Below are 16,859 nucleotides of genomic sequence, written 5' to 3'. Positions count from 1 at the left end.
CCAAAATAACAACTTAATATTGATTGGGGTCTACCTTTGAAAAGATCCGACTCCCTTCCGCTGATGTTATTTCTTTAGAAAATAGCAAATTCACAGACATTGAATGAAAGAAATCTACCATTGGTTGTATATAAGCAACTTGTTACTTGTGTATACATACAGACGTAATAAATTGAACAATGTTCTATATCGTTGTATGATATTAAAGAAGTATATATTACAATGTCGTGATTCACATAATAATTCAAATAATTTATTGGCTATGGTTAAATTTGACAGTTAAAGCTGTCGACGCAATCATTGTAAAGAGAGGATCAGCCTGAGTCACAGCTATCTGTTGCTTGGGCCAGGGCCGTGGGTGACTGAAGCTTCTCCTCCATCCCACGTATTCTGTTTAACACCCAGTCAACCTGTAACCATTCAATTACATGGTTATTTAAATAATCTAAAAAATCACTTCATATTTTTACCATTATTTGTCAATTAAAATGAGAGGCATTTCACAAGTTTGAATGGTCTAAAAGTAATTCAAAGTCGCTCGGTACCTCAAGTTGTCAACGGTAGTACAATGTATCATGTATGCCGATATCGCCCGTTCCGTATCGTTCCATGTTTTGTTTTTCAATGTCCGTCAATGTAGCTCGAAATGTGTAAGTCAATTAGACCAAAAACTACTTACCGGGTGTCAAACCTACAATACTTACGTTGACAAACCAGTAGGAGTTTGGCAGGAATATTCCTTTTGCAATCCAGCCCATCTGATTGGTCGAGGATATCACGTGAAGATGCAGGTGCGATATCATGTGGAATGGCGGCCAATGAAAACCAAGTCTGCAACAAACGTATCAAGGCTCAGAAAAACAAAGCACACAAACAGATGACAATGCATCGTCTGCTAGTTTCAGTTGGACACATGGCAAAACCTTTTAGCCTAAGTTAGTCAAATGAAAAATTAACATTGTAAAGACCAGGTTTCATGTCGATATCTTCAAGTGTTTGTCCTCTAAAGTTAGTTTAACACACCGCCGATGGGGGACTAAAGCTATGAAAAGTCCTTGGCGTTTTTGTCGAAAAGCATACCAACTATAAAACTATAATAAAAGTTACAACTACAGCTGTATTAAATGTCCTAATCTTGTTGAATCTTTCAGTTATCACGCATGATGATTCACGTGACTATCGGTTAGCGCGTTATGCCCAATATGTTCATTTTTATCTGAGGACGCAAACACGGACTCTACGGAATATGATATTACAAGTATGAAACTAATTTTTGAATTCCAGATTTTTTTTAACAATTGCAAACTATGCAAAGGCAAATGTGTATATCATGAAGGCAAGTACCTAAGGTCATTTACATCTCCGCCTTGTTGTGCCACCACTTCTTTGCCAACTTCTACCATTTTCTCAACTGTGAAAAAATGACTAGATAAAAATGTATAGAAATGAATATTGAGACGTTTCACAAAAACGCATGATAAAATTTGATTATAAAAACGAGAACGTTAGTAAGTGCCAATGAGTAAAAAAATAAGTAACAACGTAAAAACGAAATATTGCCGAGACAGAACGTGCAAAATAGTGGCATAGCAGCGTAAATAACGAGGGTTACAACTTATATTGCATGTAGTTGTTTAATACAGTTTTATTGGCCGTCTAAGCATTCAACACTTTATTTAAATACTTTCCTTTCATATATAATACATTAATCGATATTTTAATATAAATACAAACACTCTTGTTGATAAACTCTAAACTTTAGCATTAAACGATATTGTTTTCAATTATACTTTAAACACGTTTTCAGTTCGTGGATTCCATTTATACGATTTCATTTCTACCTCGCTCCATAAATCCGAACATTAGATATAACCTATACGTATCAGTTGCCTGTGTACAATACCGAGAGAAATATGCTGTGCCGTGAGCTGCTTTGCGTCGGAAATGTGTTCTTTCGTTGTCACAAGGTAGTGGTGGGGCGTGGCAGGCTTGATGTCACGAAATACAACCATCGACTCATCCTAGAACATTAATATCAGTGTTTATGGTGAACACGGTAAATTTCGTTTAAGTTTTTCAATACCATGGGAAATCAAAGAGGTTAATAATTGCTTCGAGTGTATAAATAGTTAGTTCAAATTAATCTGGTCCGTAATGTCTGGTCCGTAATGTCCATGGTCCGTAGTGTCCGTGACCCGTTCACATTAGACGAGAATCTGTTTTAAAACTTATTTGAACATGTTTAAGCGAGTTAATCAGTTCAGCAACTGAAAAGACCGCTGACTTTAAACCGTCTCCGTGGCCTAGTGGTTAAGGCAAGGGAGCTACTTGTACCAACATTTAACGTCTTTTGGTATGACGCGGCCATGGATCGAACCCACGACCTTCAGCTCCGTAGGCGATTGTTTCAGAACTCATATCTTTTAAGTAAAATAAGAACAGCAGAAACAATTGTCTCAATTCTTGTCAGAAATACTGCAAATCACAAGTGTATCAAGTAAAGATGTAAAGATAACAACGATGGCGTTAACAGCGTTGTTAACTTTAACAATGGTCTGAACAATTCGTTCATTGTGTGGTAGTCTCGACTGTCGAACAACCCAAATGTCGAATTATGTCGTTTTAATCGTGTTTCAACTGTTTGTGATTTACATATAAAGAAATGGTATAAAATAACCTAGACTTCCGCAATGCAAATAAGAATATCAATTACAGAGTAATTTAGATTCAATCTATAACAACAATAACATACTTTGTGAAGTAATGCCGTCTTTTCGTCATCCCCTCTGCTAATGTTACAGAACAAACACTTATTCGTTGACATTATTATTCGTTATATGAATTTTGTGGTGTTTCGTCGGAAAATTTGCCTTTTTCACAAGTTAATTATTTTTCAATTAAACAAACTTCCGGATTGTAATTGATTTTCATCAATTTGTACAATTTTGCAGCAATTTGTATACTAATTTGCTGTCCGTCTTTGATATTGGTAAGTAATTTTGTTATTTGAAATAGTTTTTTATAATAAAACTTCATAAGGCAAGTCACATTTTAATTTGACCCCGTCTTCTAACAATTATCCTATGTTTCCATTTCCGTTTTTGCTAAAAAAAATATGATTACCAGTAATCTTCCCTTTGTCTTTGGTAACAAAGAAAACATATTGAATATTCATTTGATATACATCAAGAATTTTCATCCAAATATTTTTGAGTTTGACCTGTGAATGTTGTCACTTGTAATTGATGCTTGAAGTGATGACTTTTTTATTAATTTATTAATAGTTAATGAACGATATTGTGATTCATGAAAATGATGAATACTGTGTATTAGTTCTTATATTTGATAATCTCATTTAACAGTTTGTGACTGACAATTTTTAAACTGACGATTTTACATCCTATTAGTTAATCAAGCTGTATAAAATGCCAAATATATACCAACGGGTATTTAAAATCAAGAACCTGACATACAGTACACTCAACGAGCTGGACTTACTTTCCTCGCTCACTCCAAGGGATAAAGTCGATGATCGCTGACTTCCTCCGAGAGTAAAACTGTTGCCCGTGCTAAAATCCCACTGAGTTCCTCCGAGTGGCTGGTTTACCGCCAAGTTTAATATGAACGATAGCGTAGAAAAACGTCCAATTTTATGACCCCGCGGCGGAACTCCGTGTCTAATCAGATAAGCAAGAAATCATTCTTGTCCAGAAGTTTGTTTTGATGCTAATGTACATTGTTAATCGTACAAGATTCTTACCAGCGTTTAATTTGAATATTTGTGTCTGTACACGCCAATTGAATATTGTCTTGACTTGTAATAGTAAACATTGAATCATTGATGTACTGCCACTAATTGTATTGCATCATAAAACAGCCAACATTTTACACGATTCTGAACCATGACCTCTGACATCACACGCGTGATCAATACACTATTTATAATTGGTGGTTAAAAATAGACGTTTTAGGGAATTTCCCACAGAAAACGAGGCAAGAATGCCTTGAACCATGCGCTCTGAAGTTTGAACGCGTGTTTGACCTCCTGATTTTCTGAAAATGTGTAATAAGTAACCTAGCCTTTTTCGGGTGAAATGTGTTTATCAATGTATTCAGTCATTAGTAAAAAACACGTTTATAAGATGCATGTTTAAATAGTGAAATACGACTGCATTGTTGTGGTAAGTTAACTTCATGCAAAATGGGTAAAGGAAAAAGAATAATAGCAATTTACTGGAGCGGTCATGATCTGTTGAATTTTTAATAAAATAGAATAACTTGAGTGTAGATTCTTATCAAGTGTCCGCAGAGTTTCGCGGAATTTACCCCTCCGAGGAACACCGCGTTCGTAATTCTTCGGTCAACTGATTACCCTCCGAGGGCCTAAAATTCAAACTCAGAGGAACACGGACAGTCAGTAAATTCATTGCGATAGCGACATCCACCGAGGGAAACAGAAAGTGGGTCTACTCTAACTCGTTGGGTGTACTGTACTTAGAAAATTAGATAATTCCAAATAGAAGATAAAGCTATTAACACAAAATAAAATCTCAATAATAAGGTTTTCTCCTTTGCCAATTTGGGATGTCTATGTTGACATTGTTCAAAAGCTGTGCTGCTTCCCTGACATGTTTTAACTTCTGCTACATGCCTTACATGACACACAATGTGTCATAAAACTAAAATCTACAATTCTGTAGGCAGCAAAAGGTTACATTTGTACAGTGTATGTGAAAACATGTCAGACAGTTGCCAGCAGATTTTCAAACTGTCTGTCTTATGTTCAAAGAAAGGAGGACAGAATTGTCAGACGTTAAGTCAGGTTGAAACTGTTATTCAAAGTTAAAATATCAATCACGTATGAAGCCTTCCTTTTGACAATTATCATTTTTACCGGATGTATAAGTTTATATTCCAAATTTGTGTAGTGTCACTGTGCATGGGCACACAGATCAAATTAAAATACAGCTTCCAGATATTACCTTAAAAGACATCAATTTGAGTAATTTGCATCCTAAACAAGTACTGGCAAATAAATTTGAAACTATTTAATCAATATCAGGTCAATGTAAAGAACAGGTGTTAAACTATGTAAGTTTAATAAAATGTTTTTGTTTTAAAGCAATTAATATCAGATGGGACCAAAATACATTATTTTACTTCAAAATTGTACTGTTATAACTCAGTGCCAAACTTTAAACTGGCTGTTATACATTCATATCATATATTAATACTTGTAACTAATTTGAGTATCGACATGTTTTCTGAAAAATGTCCTACTTGACATGAAAATGTCCTGTATAGACTTAAAAACATCAGTCAATATAAACGATGTTTTCCAAAAAGATTTTGTGTACACTGTTTGTATAGTATGCATAATTATATTAAAAATAATAATATGTATATGTAAAAATTATACATGTGGTATTAAAATTTAAGTAACACATACCTTTTATTTAAGTCTGGTGTTGATCCATAAAGAACTGCTTAATATATAGAGAACTAAAAACACACTATAATGATGTTGTGGTTCCTGTTACTCAAAAACAGGCTAGGTAGGTTAAGCAAAAACAATTTATTTTGTGAAAATATTGTATACAAAGTATCTATAACGTTGTTCTGTTTACATACATACACATTCTGACATTAATGTTGCCAAGAAAGTAACACAATATAGGTAAAATGTACAGCTTTTGAAGTTTTTACCAGTAATGCCACCGGGTTATTACCTTATTAAAATCCGAAGGTCCCTTCATCCAGTTTTCCGTGTTCTGGCTGTAACTAATTATGCAGGGAGGGATTTTAAAGTTACTTGTCAGACGTGTTTGGTACATGAAGATAATGTGTCCCTGTGCAAGATCCTCATCCCTTCCAGAAAGGTCAATGTCACACTTAAACTTTGTGCAGGTCACAATTTTAAAGTCACACGAGTCAGTTGCCAGTCACTAGCAAAATTTCTAAAAATTATAACATACAGGACAATTTTGCAATCACCTGGATTAATAATTTGTACAATGTCTTGAAGTGTTTTTGTTGATTTCATCTCTATATATATTAATATATAAGCTTGCCTCACATATCAGATCAGTTATAAGAATTCAGAGTTTAACCATGTGCTTTTGACTATTGTGTGGATAAATTTAGTTTAAACTTTATTTATTTTTCAAGGATTGTGAAGATAGTTACTTTCATTTTTACTAAGACACTATTGTTGGCATGATGTTGCGCGCCCACCAACCAAACTCATACGGGGCCAGGCCAGGAAACGAACCCGGGTCGCATTGGTGAGAAGCGAGTGAGCTAACTACTGTGCTAACAGGACAACCAGATTAATATAAACACAATTCACCCGCGCTTTTGGATCTTGTCCCTGACAACCTGGTACAAAACAGTTAAATGAATAGTGCATTTTCTGGTTTAAGACCAGGGGAGGTATTCAAGAAAGCAGCAATCTTGTGTCATAAACACAGTTACATCCCTTAAATATAGCTTTGTTCTGTAATACTAGAGTTACTTAACTTACACATAAGAATAATTTGCAAGTGCATAACTTCAATCATGAAGGTAGTGGATGAAGTAAACTGTTTTGTGCCAGATTGTCAGGGACAAGATTTAAAAGCGCGCTTATGGGATAATTGTGTTCATATTTATCCGGTTGTCCTACACAATCATGAATCCCCACTTAACCAATTAGCATAATGCCGAAATAAGTTTCCGCCACCCCTCGTCGAACAAGAATGCAGAAGCATATTATCAGTACAGTATGTACAAAAAATTGTATATTAAAAAAGATGATGCAAACTGGCACAAAAACACCAGCATACAATTTTAGCTAATGAGTTATAGGAGGATGCTTCTCCTTTTCCTAGCACACCTCGTCTCTCGTGGAGACCAGCAAGTGCACCCTTTTGCCTTCTTAATATTGAATGCTTGAATGTCCTTTTTCTGCAGCACCATGTCCCTTTTCTGCAGCACCGTTTCCCTTTTCTGCAGCACCATGTCCCTTTTCTGCAGCACCGTGTCCCTTTTCTGCAGCACCATGTCCCTTTTCTGCAGCACTGTGTCCCTTTTCTGCAGCACCATGTCATTTTTCTGCAGCACCGTGTCCCTTTTCTGCAGCACCGTGTCCCTTTTCTGCAGCACCATGTCATTTTTCTGCAGCACCGTGTCCCTTTTCTGCAGCACCATGTCATTTTTCTGCAGCACCGTGTCCCTTTTCTCGGCAGAGTCCTTACCATTTTTAAAACCATGCTAAAACCCTTGGATATAAATTAGTTTGTTGTCAAATACAATAGATGATACAGGAAGAAATTTGTAGAAATTATCTGATGTTGATATTAGGGATGGCAACGAGTAGTAAAATTAATACTCGAGTACTCGCACAATCGTTCGATCGAGTACTCGGGTACTCGATTACTCAGAAAAATTGATTTATGTTCGCAAAGACAAGATTGTGTATACATGTATCGTTAATGACGTATATTGTGTGTTGGTCGTATTATTGGTCATTTTCACCTTTAAAGTAAACTTTATTATGTATTTAAACAAAAAATGATATAAAAAGAAAACAAATGTTGTTTCAGGCTTTTAATTAAGCTTATTCGTTTCATTTTATACAAGTTTGGACTGCAGAAATGAACAACAATCGAAATTACAATGAACGAAAATTAACAGCATACATAAAAAGTGAACGAAATTCAATACGAAGTTCAGTTGTTCACTCTACAATTATTTTTTTTTAAATTGATAGTTTTTCGTACTGTGTAATTTTTGTTTACCTCATCAATATTCATAATTCTTGATTTAAAATATCAACCAATCAATTGTGATAATCACTTAAGAAATCAATTCACGATACTCTTTCGCTCGTTAGCGTCCACTGTTTTGTGAAAGGTCTCTAATTGGTATACAATAGGATTATGTAGGTGAAAGTACCGCTATCAAAACTTCGCTATTTGACATCAGTGCTAATTTGAAATAGGGGTCCTTTGTTGACAGTTTGCAACTATCACAACAACTGTCAACTAATTGATTGAGGTCAATTGTGTACACAGCGGGGATTAGAGGGACCGTAAATTGTCCTATTGGCAACTAACCAGATCTGATATTTTGTCTGTAAATCGTGTATTTGGTGATTTTTATAGATATTTTTTCCCGAGTACTCGAGTAGTGATTTGGTACTCGAGTACTCGGACGTTCGATCGAGTACTCGAGTACTCGGGTACTCGTTGCCATCCCTAGTTGATATGTAATGATATCTTATTTTATCTGTAAATAGCACCTAAAAATATTTTAAGGTACAGGCATTCTAGGAAAAGCAAACATAGTAAACAGAAATGAAATATGTGAGGAAGAACTTGAAATTGTTTATTTAGTCTGTGAATTTTTACAGGACTTTAATTCATTGGGTATTTAGCCACATCTAGCCATTTTAGTTTATACACAACAAAAATAACAAGTGAATGATATACATGTACATGTACACATTTTGAACACTTTTTTGCTCTCAGTGTACATGTGTAGGTGTTGTGGATATTATAGTATATTATTATTGTTTTATCACTTTTCCCAACATCATCAAGATGCATAATTACACTGTGACAGCAGGTATTTCAGTGGAATCATGAAAGATTTGAATGAAGGTGAGTAGGAAACAGGTGTGACTCATGGTGGCTGATCTCGGCAGCTCTGTGATTCCAGGCACAGATGATATCACCCCAGTCTGAGAGTGTAGTACCTGCTTCCAGGAATAGACTGGTGCCAGCATGTTGCTTGATCAATATGATGTGGTGTAGGGAGAAGTGGTAGACTACAGAAATATCATACTGTATTTGACTCATTCGACCTGACTGAAGAGATTTCTTTTGATTTGTTTTCTCTTTTTCCTATGATTTAGTTTTAACATAATAGTTTTTACAACGATTGTGAAGAAAGTTATGATAACTTATATTAAGTCACTCTCGTTGGCATGATGTTGTGCGAGAGTGTGGTATATGATTTGTTATGTAAACTTTGATCTTGTAAAACACTGTCCTGTTTTATATTTCAGTTAATATTGATGTTTAGAAAGAATTGAAGTTACTTTGTAATCAGCTGAGCCATAGGATAGAATTTGAGAGTAAATTTATGTAATATTTCATTGCTTTTTTGTATGTTTTGACAATTATTCTAAACTCGGGCAAAGTTTGAAATTGGCCAAATTCTTTTAATATATTCCTTTTGTAAACATTCTGAAATTGTAATTGTATGATTATATAACTAGGTCATGATTCATGCCATATGGTTTATTCATGATTGACATTTTGAGAATACTTATCTTCCATGTATACATGATTAGTGCTCAGAATCTTGTAGTTCTTAGCAAAGCCTGATGGCTTATCAGAGGCAAAGGCTTATCAGTTATTCTACATTTTAGACAGAACCAGGTTATAATTATCACTCAGTAGTAGTGTTGTTTGACTGTGTTGACTGTGTGTTGGGTTTCCCAGTTATTGAGCTGACTGTATGGTTTAACATCAGCTGACTTCAGCACTTTCTTAATGTTTGTGTGAAGAGGAAATATTACTTGACTATGTGTGTTTGAGTATTTACAGCATCAAGCTGATTTAAGCTTTGGAAATGTTGGACTAAGTGCGTAGTGGTATTTATGTGAAGAGGAAATCATTTTAAGGGGCACTTTGCAATATTATATTACTTAAGAAAATGTTATAAGCTTTTATTAAAGGCTTAGTAAACAAGTCATTTTTTGTCAGATTCTGAGTGATGCTTATACACATGTTTTAGAACGAAGGAAGAAAATAATAACAAACATTTGAACATTGTATCCTATTTGGTATTGTCTGGTATGATTTATACTGATATGCTAATTGATGCTAATAAAATACATTAAGATTAATTAATGTGAAGTAATACGCTGGTGCAAATATAGGTATGGAATGAATATAAAACATTCAATCACTCTCACCATATACTTAAATGACTTTAATTGTTATTTGTGTTTGACTTTAGATTGTAAGGAAAAAAATTGCCACAGTTTTTGCCCAGTTTGACATTATGTGCGAAAAATTTTGTTTTGCCATGACAAGCAGTTTTTAAACAAGAGAATGTCTTAGTGCATAAGAAACATTATATTTTAATGTGTTAAAGTTATGCTGATGAATGGGAAATCACATGAATTTAATATTTACTTTTATTGTGGACATTAATTAGCTTGAAAAGAAAGACTAATGCTTTGTATGTGACTATTAAAGAGTGTTTCTCTTTGAAAACAAGTCTTAATGTGAAATGGCTCATTTTTAAATCTTGAATAGGAAAGTGGAGTGATTTTTTTCCTTGGAAAGTTATTGAGCAATTGGAATGTTGAGTTCAAGTGGAAGAAAGAATTCTATGTGGTAAGGAAAGATTGAACTATATCTACAACTAACTTAACTTACTAGTGCAAGAAGGATGTAAAGTTGTACCAAAAAAAATTGTATGAGGATAATATTACATGTAATTTCACAATTTCAGTAGTTTACTCAGAACTACTTCAAAAGAAGAATCTGTTTCTATGGTAATCATACGGATAATTAGTTAGATCTCATGCACAGCTGTTTTCTGTATTTACTACCTCAAGTTATGCATCCTTTGTAACCAGTAGCAGAAAATTTGCCTACCTTGAAACAAATTTGAACTAAACTCATTGAGTGAGTGTTCAATTCCTTCAAATTTTCTGGGGAGTTGAAATTATTGGTATCAAAATAGTTATAGGCTTATCAGCAGATAAAGTTTGAATATGATTGTGGATGCTTGCCTCGATATTCGGGGAGGATGGTAGCATTGAGTTTTGGCACCATTATGGTTGGAAGTGTCAGTGAAGCACTTTGAAGGTTTTTGAAGTGTTTGAGTTTCGAAATTGGAATTATGGTGAATGTACCTCAGTGATAACCCAGTTGCTTCGAAAAGATAGATATTGGGATCTAGGTTAAGTTACCTTAGGTGTAAGAATTAAACAAATCTTGAAATAGCCTTTTTTGAAAGAGAAAAAAAATGGAAAATTACAAGAAGCCTAGTGTCAAAAGTCCAAGTACTGAGTTTTCGGATGAGTTCGTGGATATTGTGAATGAAATCAATGACTTTATATCAGTATTGGAGGTCAGGCAGAAAGAACTTGCTGCGGGGACGCCAAGGTCCGAGCCCCAGGGCTCGCCTCGCCAGGGGAGCTTAGAAAGGTTATCTGCCCTGGAGTTGTATAAGTCTGACTCGGGGGCGGATTATTTGAGTGACTCCAGGACTGAGTCAAGCTGGGGTGGGGACTCGAGGACCAACTCAAAGTCACTCGATTTCAGGAGTGATTCACAAAGTAACTCGAGAGCAAGTTCTTTTTCAGATTACGGTAAGCTTTGAATGTGTTTGAGATATGTTTTATATTTAGTAAAAGAAATAAATAATGCTACCTAACTCACTCATTTGTAGAATTTGCCAAACATTTAAGGGGTGTGTTTATAATAAGCTCTTCTAGGAAAGTTTTTATGGAAGCACAAGCAGTAGCACACAACTCAAAACCCGTTCAAGATGCTCAAATGAAATTTTGTACGCATGTTGCCAGAGATCATATTGCAATGCCCATTATTCTGGCCTTAAATAATAATTGAGTTGTGCCCGTCATTGACCGAAAAACAACAACAGATGATTGTTGTCACCTAAGCTTTGAAGCCCTCTTATTAATTTTGTTTTAAATAACTGTAGTGAATATCTTTAGTGTTGGTGAGGTACACAAAGAGTTGGAGAAAGAACAGCTGTTTGATAATCAATTATAGGCCATTTGGGGATTGAACCAAGACCTTGGGACAGAAATCTTTACCACGAACAACTGAATAAACATTCCATAAACTTATACTTAACATTTGAAATGATTGTCTGAATCTTGCAAAAATTACTAAATAATAGCATAGGAAAAAATATCAACTTAAAAGTCAGACAAAGTGATCAATGCCAAGGTACGGAAGTTGTCCAAAGATTAGATTTGTTTGTTGATACAAGTTGATGTTCTCACGGAAACATATCCTCAATGCCAAAGCTTTAGAAAAACACATGTACTCCTCGGTGAATCCTCATATTTTTTGCTTGGGCTTATCAGTTAACTAGATCTCAATTGGGTACATAGATAATCTAATTTTGGTCAGTGTCTGTGTTTGATCCCTGCTACACTGTTGGAGGAATGGAGGCTTCAATCCCATTTACTGGAGGGATGATAAAATCTTCATCTTGGATATTGGGTTAATTGCTTCCATATGCCACACTCTGAGTCAATTGAAACATTGCATACTCTTACAAATTCATTCAATTATTTGAATGAATGATACCTCTTTTTTTGCATTCTTAAAAATATTTGTAAAATGTAATTAATTTAACTTCAATTACATAACCTGTAATTTATGGGGGTTACAGAACCCAATTGGCAGGTAGTACATAGCCTCTCCACTCTGAAAAGGCACAACGTTTATGTGCCTTTGATCAGCACATATATATTTACATATAATATGAACAGCTCTATGGTTCTAGAAGGGTGTTAATTGCACCTTGCCCCTTTTTTGTAGCTCTCCACTGCCCTCATGGAGACCAGTGTGACATACCCTACTGTGCACCCTTCTTAATTGCTTATGGATAATATTTTTTGGTCAAATGTAAGTTCTTCACAGTCCAATTCAATGTGCCATTTTCACCTTTAGGCTGATTAAGCACCCTGTACATTATCTGCAGCACTCCTGGCTCAAACCCTGAACTGATTGCCTGGCTTTATCGATAATTTAAAATAAGATGGTGATGTGTGGGAAATTTTCAAATGGGCTGGTTTATCTTTTACACTTTTATTTGTAGGTCAGACACCACTAAATAAATTTCCTGTGTATCTATAGTAAATTTACCCATTTGCATGCAAGATAACCCTGATTTCTAGTGCTTCATGACCCTTAACACCATATATGGGGAGAATTAAAGCTCCATTTGTGTACTAAACATTAAAAATCATTAGAAAAAAGTAACATTTCCCATAAGAAAAATAAAATTGGTTGAACGTAACCACTGTGTATTCGTTAAAGTGACAATATCCGGTGTACGAGGATAAACAATGTGGTAAAAATGAAAACAATAAAAAGAAGAACCAGCACGTTCGGGTTATTTTTGAAATCACAATAAAAAATCAGCTTCAAAACCTATAAATATGGAAAGACGCCAAAGGTCTGAAATGGTATTAACAATGCTTTGATTCACTGTCATGTGTCAATCAAAAGAAATCCGGCATGTTAAAATGAGTAGGCACTTCCTAATGGGTGTACTTTGCCCTAGCTGTTACAGTTTTCATGTACCCAGGGTTGTTAAATATTCCGTACACAAGTGGAACTTTAATGGTGTTCACCAGAAATCAGTCTTATTTTGTGTGTAAATTGGTCAATTGACTAAAGAATATATAGGTAATATATATAGTTGTCTCTAACCTGGAGACATTAATTTGTGACAGTATCTGTCATGGGTGGTGTGTTTTATTTCAACCACACCTTACTGATACTTCCACCTATGTTCCCAGAGAGGGGAAAAGTCAAATTATTGCCATAGCATTATAGTTTTGTTTGTGTTTTTTATTAGTTTGGTGCAAACTCCTTAAATGTTGGCCATGGTCTGTTTTATGAAGAATCCTTTTTTTGTACATGGGAAATTTTAGCAGTTCTTTCATTGAAAATCTCTTCTAGGTACAAATTCACTCTCCTAGGTACAAAATCACTCCAAGCCACAATATCTCTATAAAAAAATATCAATATCAAAAAGTACTGTTTCTTTCACAGCTTTTATTAACATTCTTGCAGCTTAATGGGCAAATGTCTAGGTCCCCAGGGAAGAAGGGGTTTGATATTAATGGAAGATAAATAGATAGATATCACTCCTAGGTACAAAATCTCCTAACTACAAAATCTCTCCTAGGTACAAAATCACTCCTAGCTACAAAATCCCTCCTAGCTACAAAATCATTCCCAGGTACAAAATATCTCCAATGTACAAAATCACTCCTTATTACTAAGGTATATAATCACTCCTAGGTAAAAATCACTCATAGGGACAAAATCACTCCTAGGTAGATAATTATTCCCAGGATTCTTGATGAAATGGTCCTTATAACATAGGGGAAAACCCTATTTTGCCCTTCACTGGACCAACATTGCGTTCACAAGCTGTGCTCTAGTTCAGGTGGAAATAAACAAGTAGGACTCTTATGATCCTGTCAATGTTGTTACTTTTTTTATTCAATGCCAAGAATACTGATGTCTTACTTTGCTCACTTCCATCATCCAGACAGATTTATTTGATTTGAAGCCACTAAGTCTCATGTCTTAGAATAAATTGAGGTTTTTTTACTGTAAATGTGGTATGTACACAATTAGCCAGTATTCTGTCAGACCAGATCTCAATGAGCAAAGGTTTTCAGAAATCAATTGAAGATATCAGTTTTTACATACAGAGGTTGTGGATTTGGTCCGCACCTGAGTGAGAGTGGTCTAGTGGTGTAGGTGTCCCTCCCTCACCCAAGAGGTTGTGGGTTTGGTCCACACCAGGGTTTGAGTGGTCCAGTGATATAGCTGTCCCTCCATCACCTTAGTGGTTGTGTGTTTGGTCCACAACAGGGTGAGAGTGGTTTAGTGGTGTAGGAGTCACTCCCTCACCCAAGAGGTTGTGGGTTTGGAATACACCAGGGTGAGAGTAGTCCAGTGGTGAAGGTGTCCCTCCCTTACCCAAGAGGTTGAGGGTTTTGCCCACCAGGGTGAGAGTGGTCTAGTGGTGTAGGTGTCCCTCCATCACCCAAGAGGTTGTGGGTTTGGTCCACACCAGGATGAGCACCTGGGTGAGAGTAGTCTAGTGGTGTAGGTGTCCCTCCATCACCTAAGAGGTTGTGGGTTTGGTCCACACCAGGATGAGCACCTGGGTGAGAGTGGTCTAGTGGTGTAGGTGTCCCTCCATCACCCAAGGGGTTGTGGGTTTGGTCCACACCAGGGTTTGAGTGGTCCAGTGATATAGCTGTCCCTCCATTACCTTAGTGGTTGTGTGTTTGGTCTACAACAGGGTGAGAGTGGTTTAGTGGTGTAGGAGTCACTCCCTCACCCAAGAGGTTGTGGGTTTGGAATACACCAGGGTGAGAGTAGTCTAGTGGTGAAGGTGTCCCTCCCTTACCCAAGAGGTTGAGGGTTTTGCCCACCAGGGTGAGAGTGGTCTAGTGGTGTAGGTGTCCCTCCATCACCCAAGAGGTTGTGGGTTTGGTCCACACCAGGATGAGCACCTGGGTGAGAGTAGTCTAGTGGTGTAAGTGTCCCTCCATCACCTAAGAGGTTGTGGGTTTGGTCCACACCTGGGTGAGAGTGGTCTTGTGGTGTAGGTGTCCCTCCATCACCTAAGAGGTTGTGGGTTTGGTCCACACCAGGGTGAGAGTGGTCTAGTGGTGTAGGTGTCCCTCCATCACCCAAGAGGTTGTGGGTTTGGTCCACACCTGGGTGAGAGTAGTCTAATGGTGTAGGTGTCCCTCCATCACCTAAGAGTTGTGGGTTTGGTCCACAACAGGGTGAGAGTAGTCTAGTGGTGTAGGTGTCCCTCCATCACCTAAGAGATTGTGGGTTTGCTCCACACCAGGGTGAGAGTAGTCTAGTGGTGTAGGTGTCCCTCCATCACCTAAGAGGTTGTGGGTTTGGTCCACACCAGGGTGAGAGTAGTCTAGTGGTGTAGGTGTCCCTCCATCACCTAAGAGGTTGTGGGTTTGGTCCACACCTGGGTGAGAGTAGTCTAGTGGTGTAGGTGTCCCTCCATCACCAAAGAGGTTGTGGGTTTGGTCCACAACAGGGTGAGATTAGTCTAGTGGTGTAGGTGTCCCTCCATCACCTAAGAGGTTGTGGGTTTGGTCCACACCAGGGTGAGAGTGGTCTAGTGGTGTAGGTGTCCCTCCATCACCTAAGAGGTTGTGGGTTTGGTCCACACCAGGGTGAGAGTGGTCTAGTGGTGTAGGTGTCCCTCCATCACCCAAGAGGTTGTGGGTTTGGTCCACACCAGGGTGAGAGTAGTCTAGTGGTGTAGGTGTCCCTCCATCACCTAAGAGGTTGTGGGTGTGGTCCACACCAGGGTGAGAGTGGTCTAGTGGTGTATGTGTCCCTCCATCACCAAAGAGGTTGTGGGTTTAGTCCACACCAGGGTGAGAGTAGTCTAGTGGTGTAGGTGTCCCTCTATCACCTAAGAGGTTGTGGGTTTAGTCCACATCAGGATGAGCACCTGGGTGAGAGTAGTCTAGTGGTGTAGGTGTCCCTCCATCACCTAAGAGGTTGTGGGTTTGGTCCACACCTGGGTGAGAGTAGTCTAGTGGTGTAGGTGTCCCCCATCTGACCTAAGAGGTTGTGGGTTTGGTCCACACCAGGGTGAGAGTAGTCTAGTGGTGTAGGTGTACCTCCATCACCTAAGAGGTTGTGGGTTTAGTCCACATCAGGATGAGCACCTGGGTGAGAGTGGTCTAGTGGTGTAGGTGTCCCTCCATCACCTAAGAGGTTGTGGGTTTGGTCCACACCAGGATGAGCACCTGGGTGAGAGTGGTCTAGTGGTGTAGGTGTCCCTCCATCACTCAAGAGGTTGTGGGTTTGGTCCACACCAGGATGAGCACCTGGGTGAGAGTGGTCTAGTGGTGTAGGTGTCCCTCCATCACCTAAGAGGTTGTGGGTTTAGTCCACATCAGGATGAGCACCTGGGTGAGAGTGGTCTAGTGGTGTAGGTGTCCCTCCATCACCTAAGAGGTTGTGGGTTTGGTCCACACCAAGATGAGCACCTTGGTGAGAGTAGTCTAGTGGTGTAGGTGTCCC

At 37.6% G+C, this 16,859-nt stretch overlaps 2 protein-coding genes across 10 annotated transcripts in view; one reads left to right on the top strand and one right to left on the bottom strand.

Annotated features, from left to right (window-relative positions):
- Positions 1 to 104: 104 nt before the first annotated feature.
- On the bottom strand, positions 105 to 2,896 carry LOC128220788 (adenosine 5'-monophosphoramidase HINT3-like). The gene is made up of 5 exons (XM_052929332.1): positions 2,753 to 2,896; positions 1,904 to 2,021; positions 1,345 to 1,411; positions 705 to 831; positions 105 to 410 (listed from the first exon to the last, which is right to left on the bottom strand). The coding sequence occupies exons 1-5, from the start codon at positions 2,822 to 2,824 to the stop codon at positions 315 to 317; spliced, it is 480 nt and encodes a 159-aa protein (XP_052785292.1). The 5' UTR covers positions 2,825 to 2,896; the 3' UTR covers positions 105 to 314.
- The window catches only part of LOC128220784 (rho guanine nucleotide exchange factor 7-like), a 54,112-nt gene continuing 40,106 nt past the window's right edge, over positions 2,854 to 16,859 (top strand). For 4 of the 9 annotated variants that reach the window (XM_052929317.1, XM_052929315.1, XM_052929312.1 and 1 more), the window contains exon 1: positions 9,545 to 11,374. In XM_052929317.1, coding sequence (XP_052785277.1) covers positions 11,029 to 11,374 — 346 coding nt within the window. In that variant the 5' untranslated portion in view covers positions 9,545 to 11,028. Of the gene's footprint in view, positions 2,990 to 9,543; positions 11,375 to 16,859 lie in introns of those variants that run through there. The other 5 variants (XM_052929318.1, XM_052929316.1, XM_052929314.1 and 2 more) reach the window with 3 other exon arrangements.

This window comes from Mya arenaria, chromosome 15, assembly GCF_026914265.1.
Source record: "Mya arenaria isolate MELC-2E11 chromosome 15, ASM2691426v1".
Classification (NCBI taxonomy): Eukaryota; Metazoa; Mollusca; class Bivalvia; order Myida; family Myidae; genus Mya; species Mya arenaria.
The sequence above is the reverse complement of the archived record's forward strand: the minus strand, read 5'-3'. Positions and strand labels throughout refer to the sequence as shown.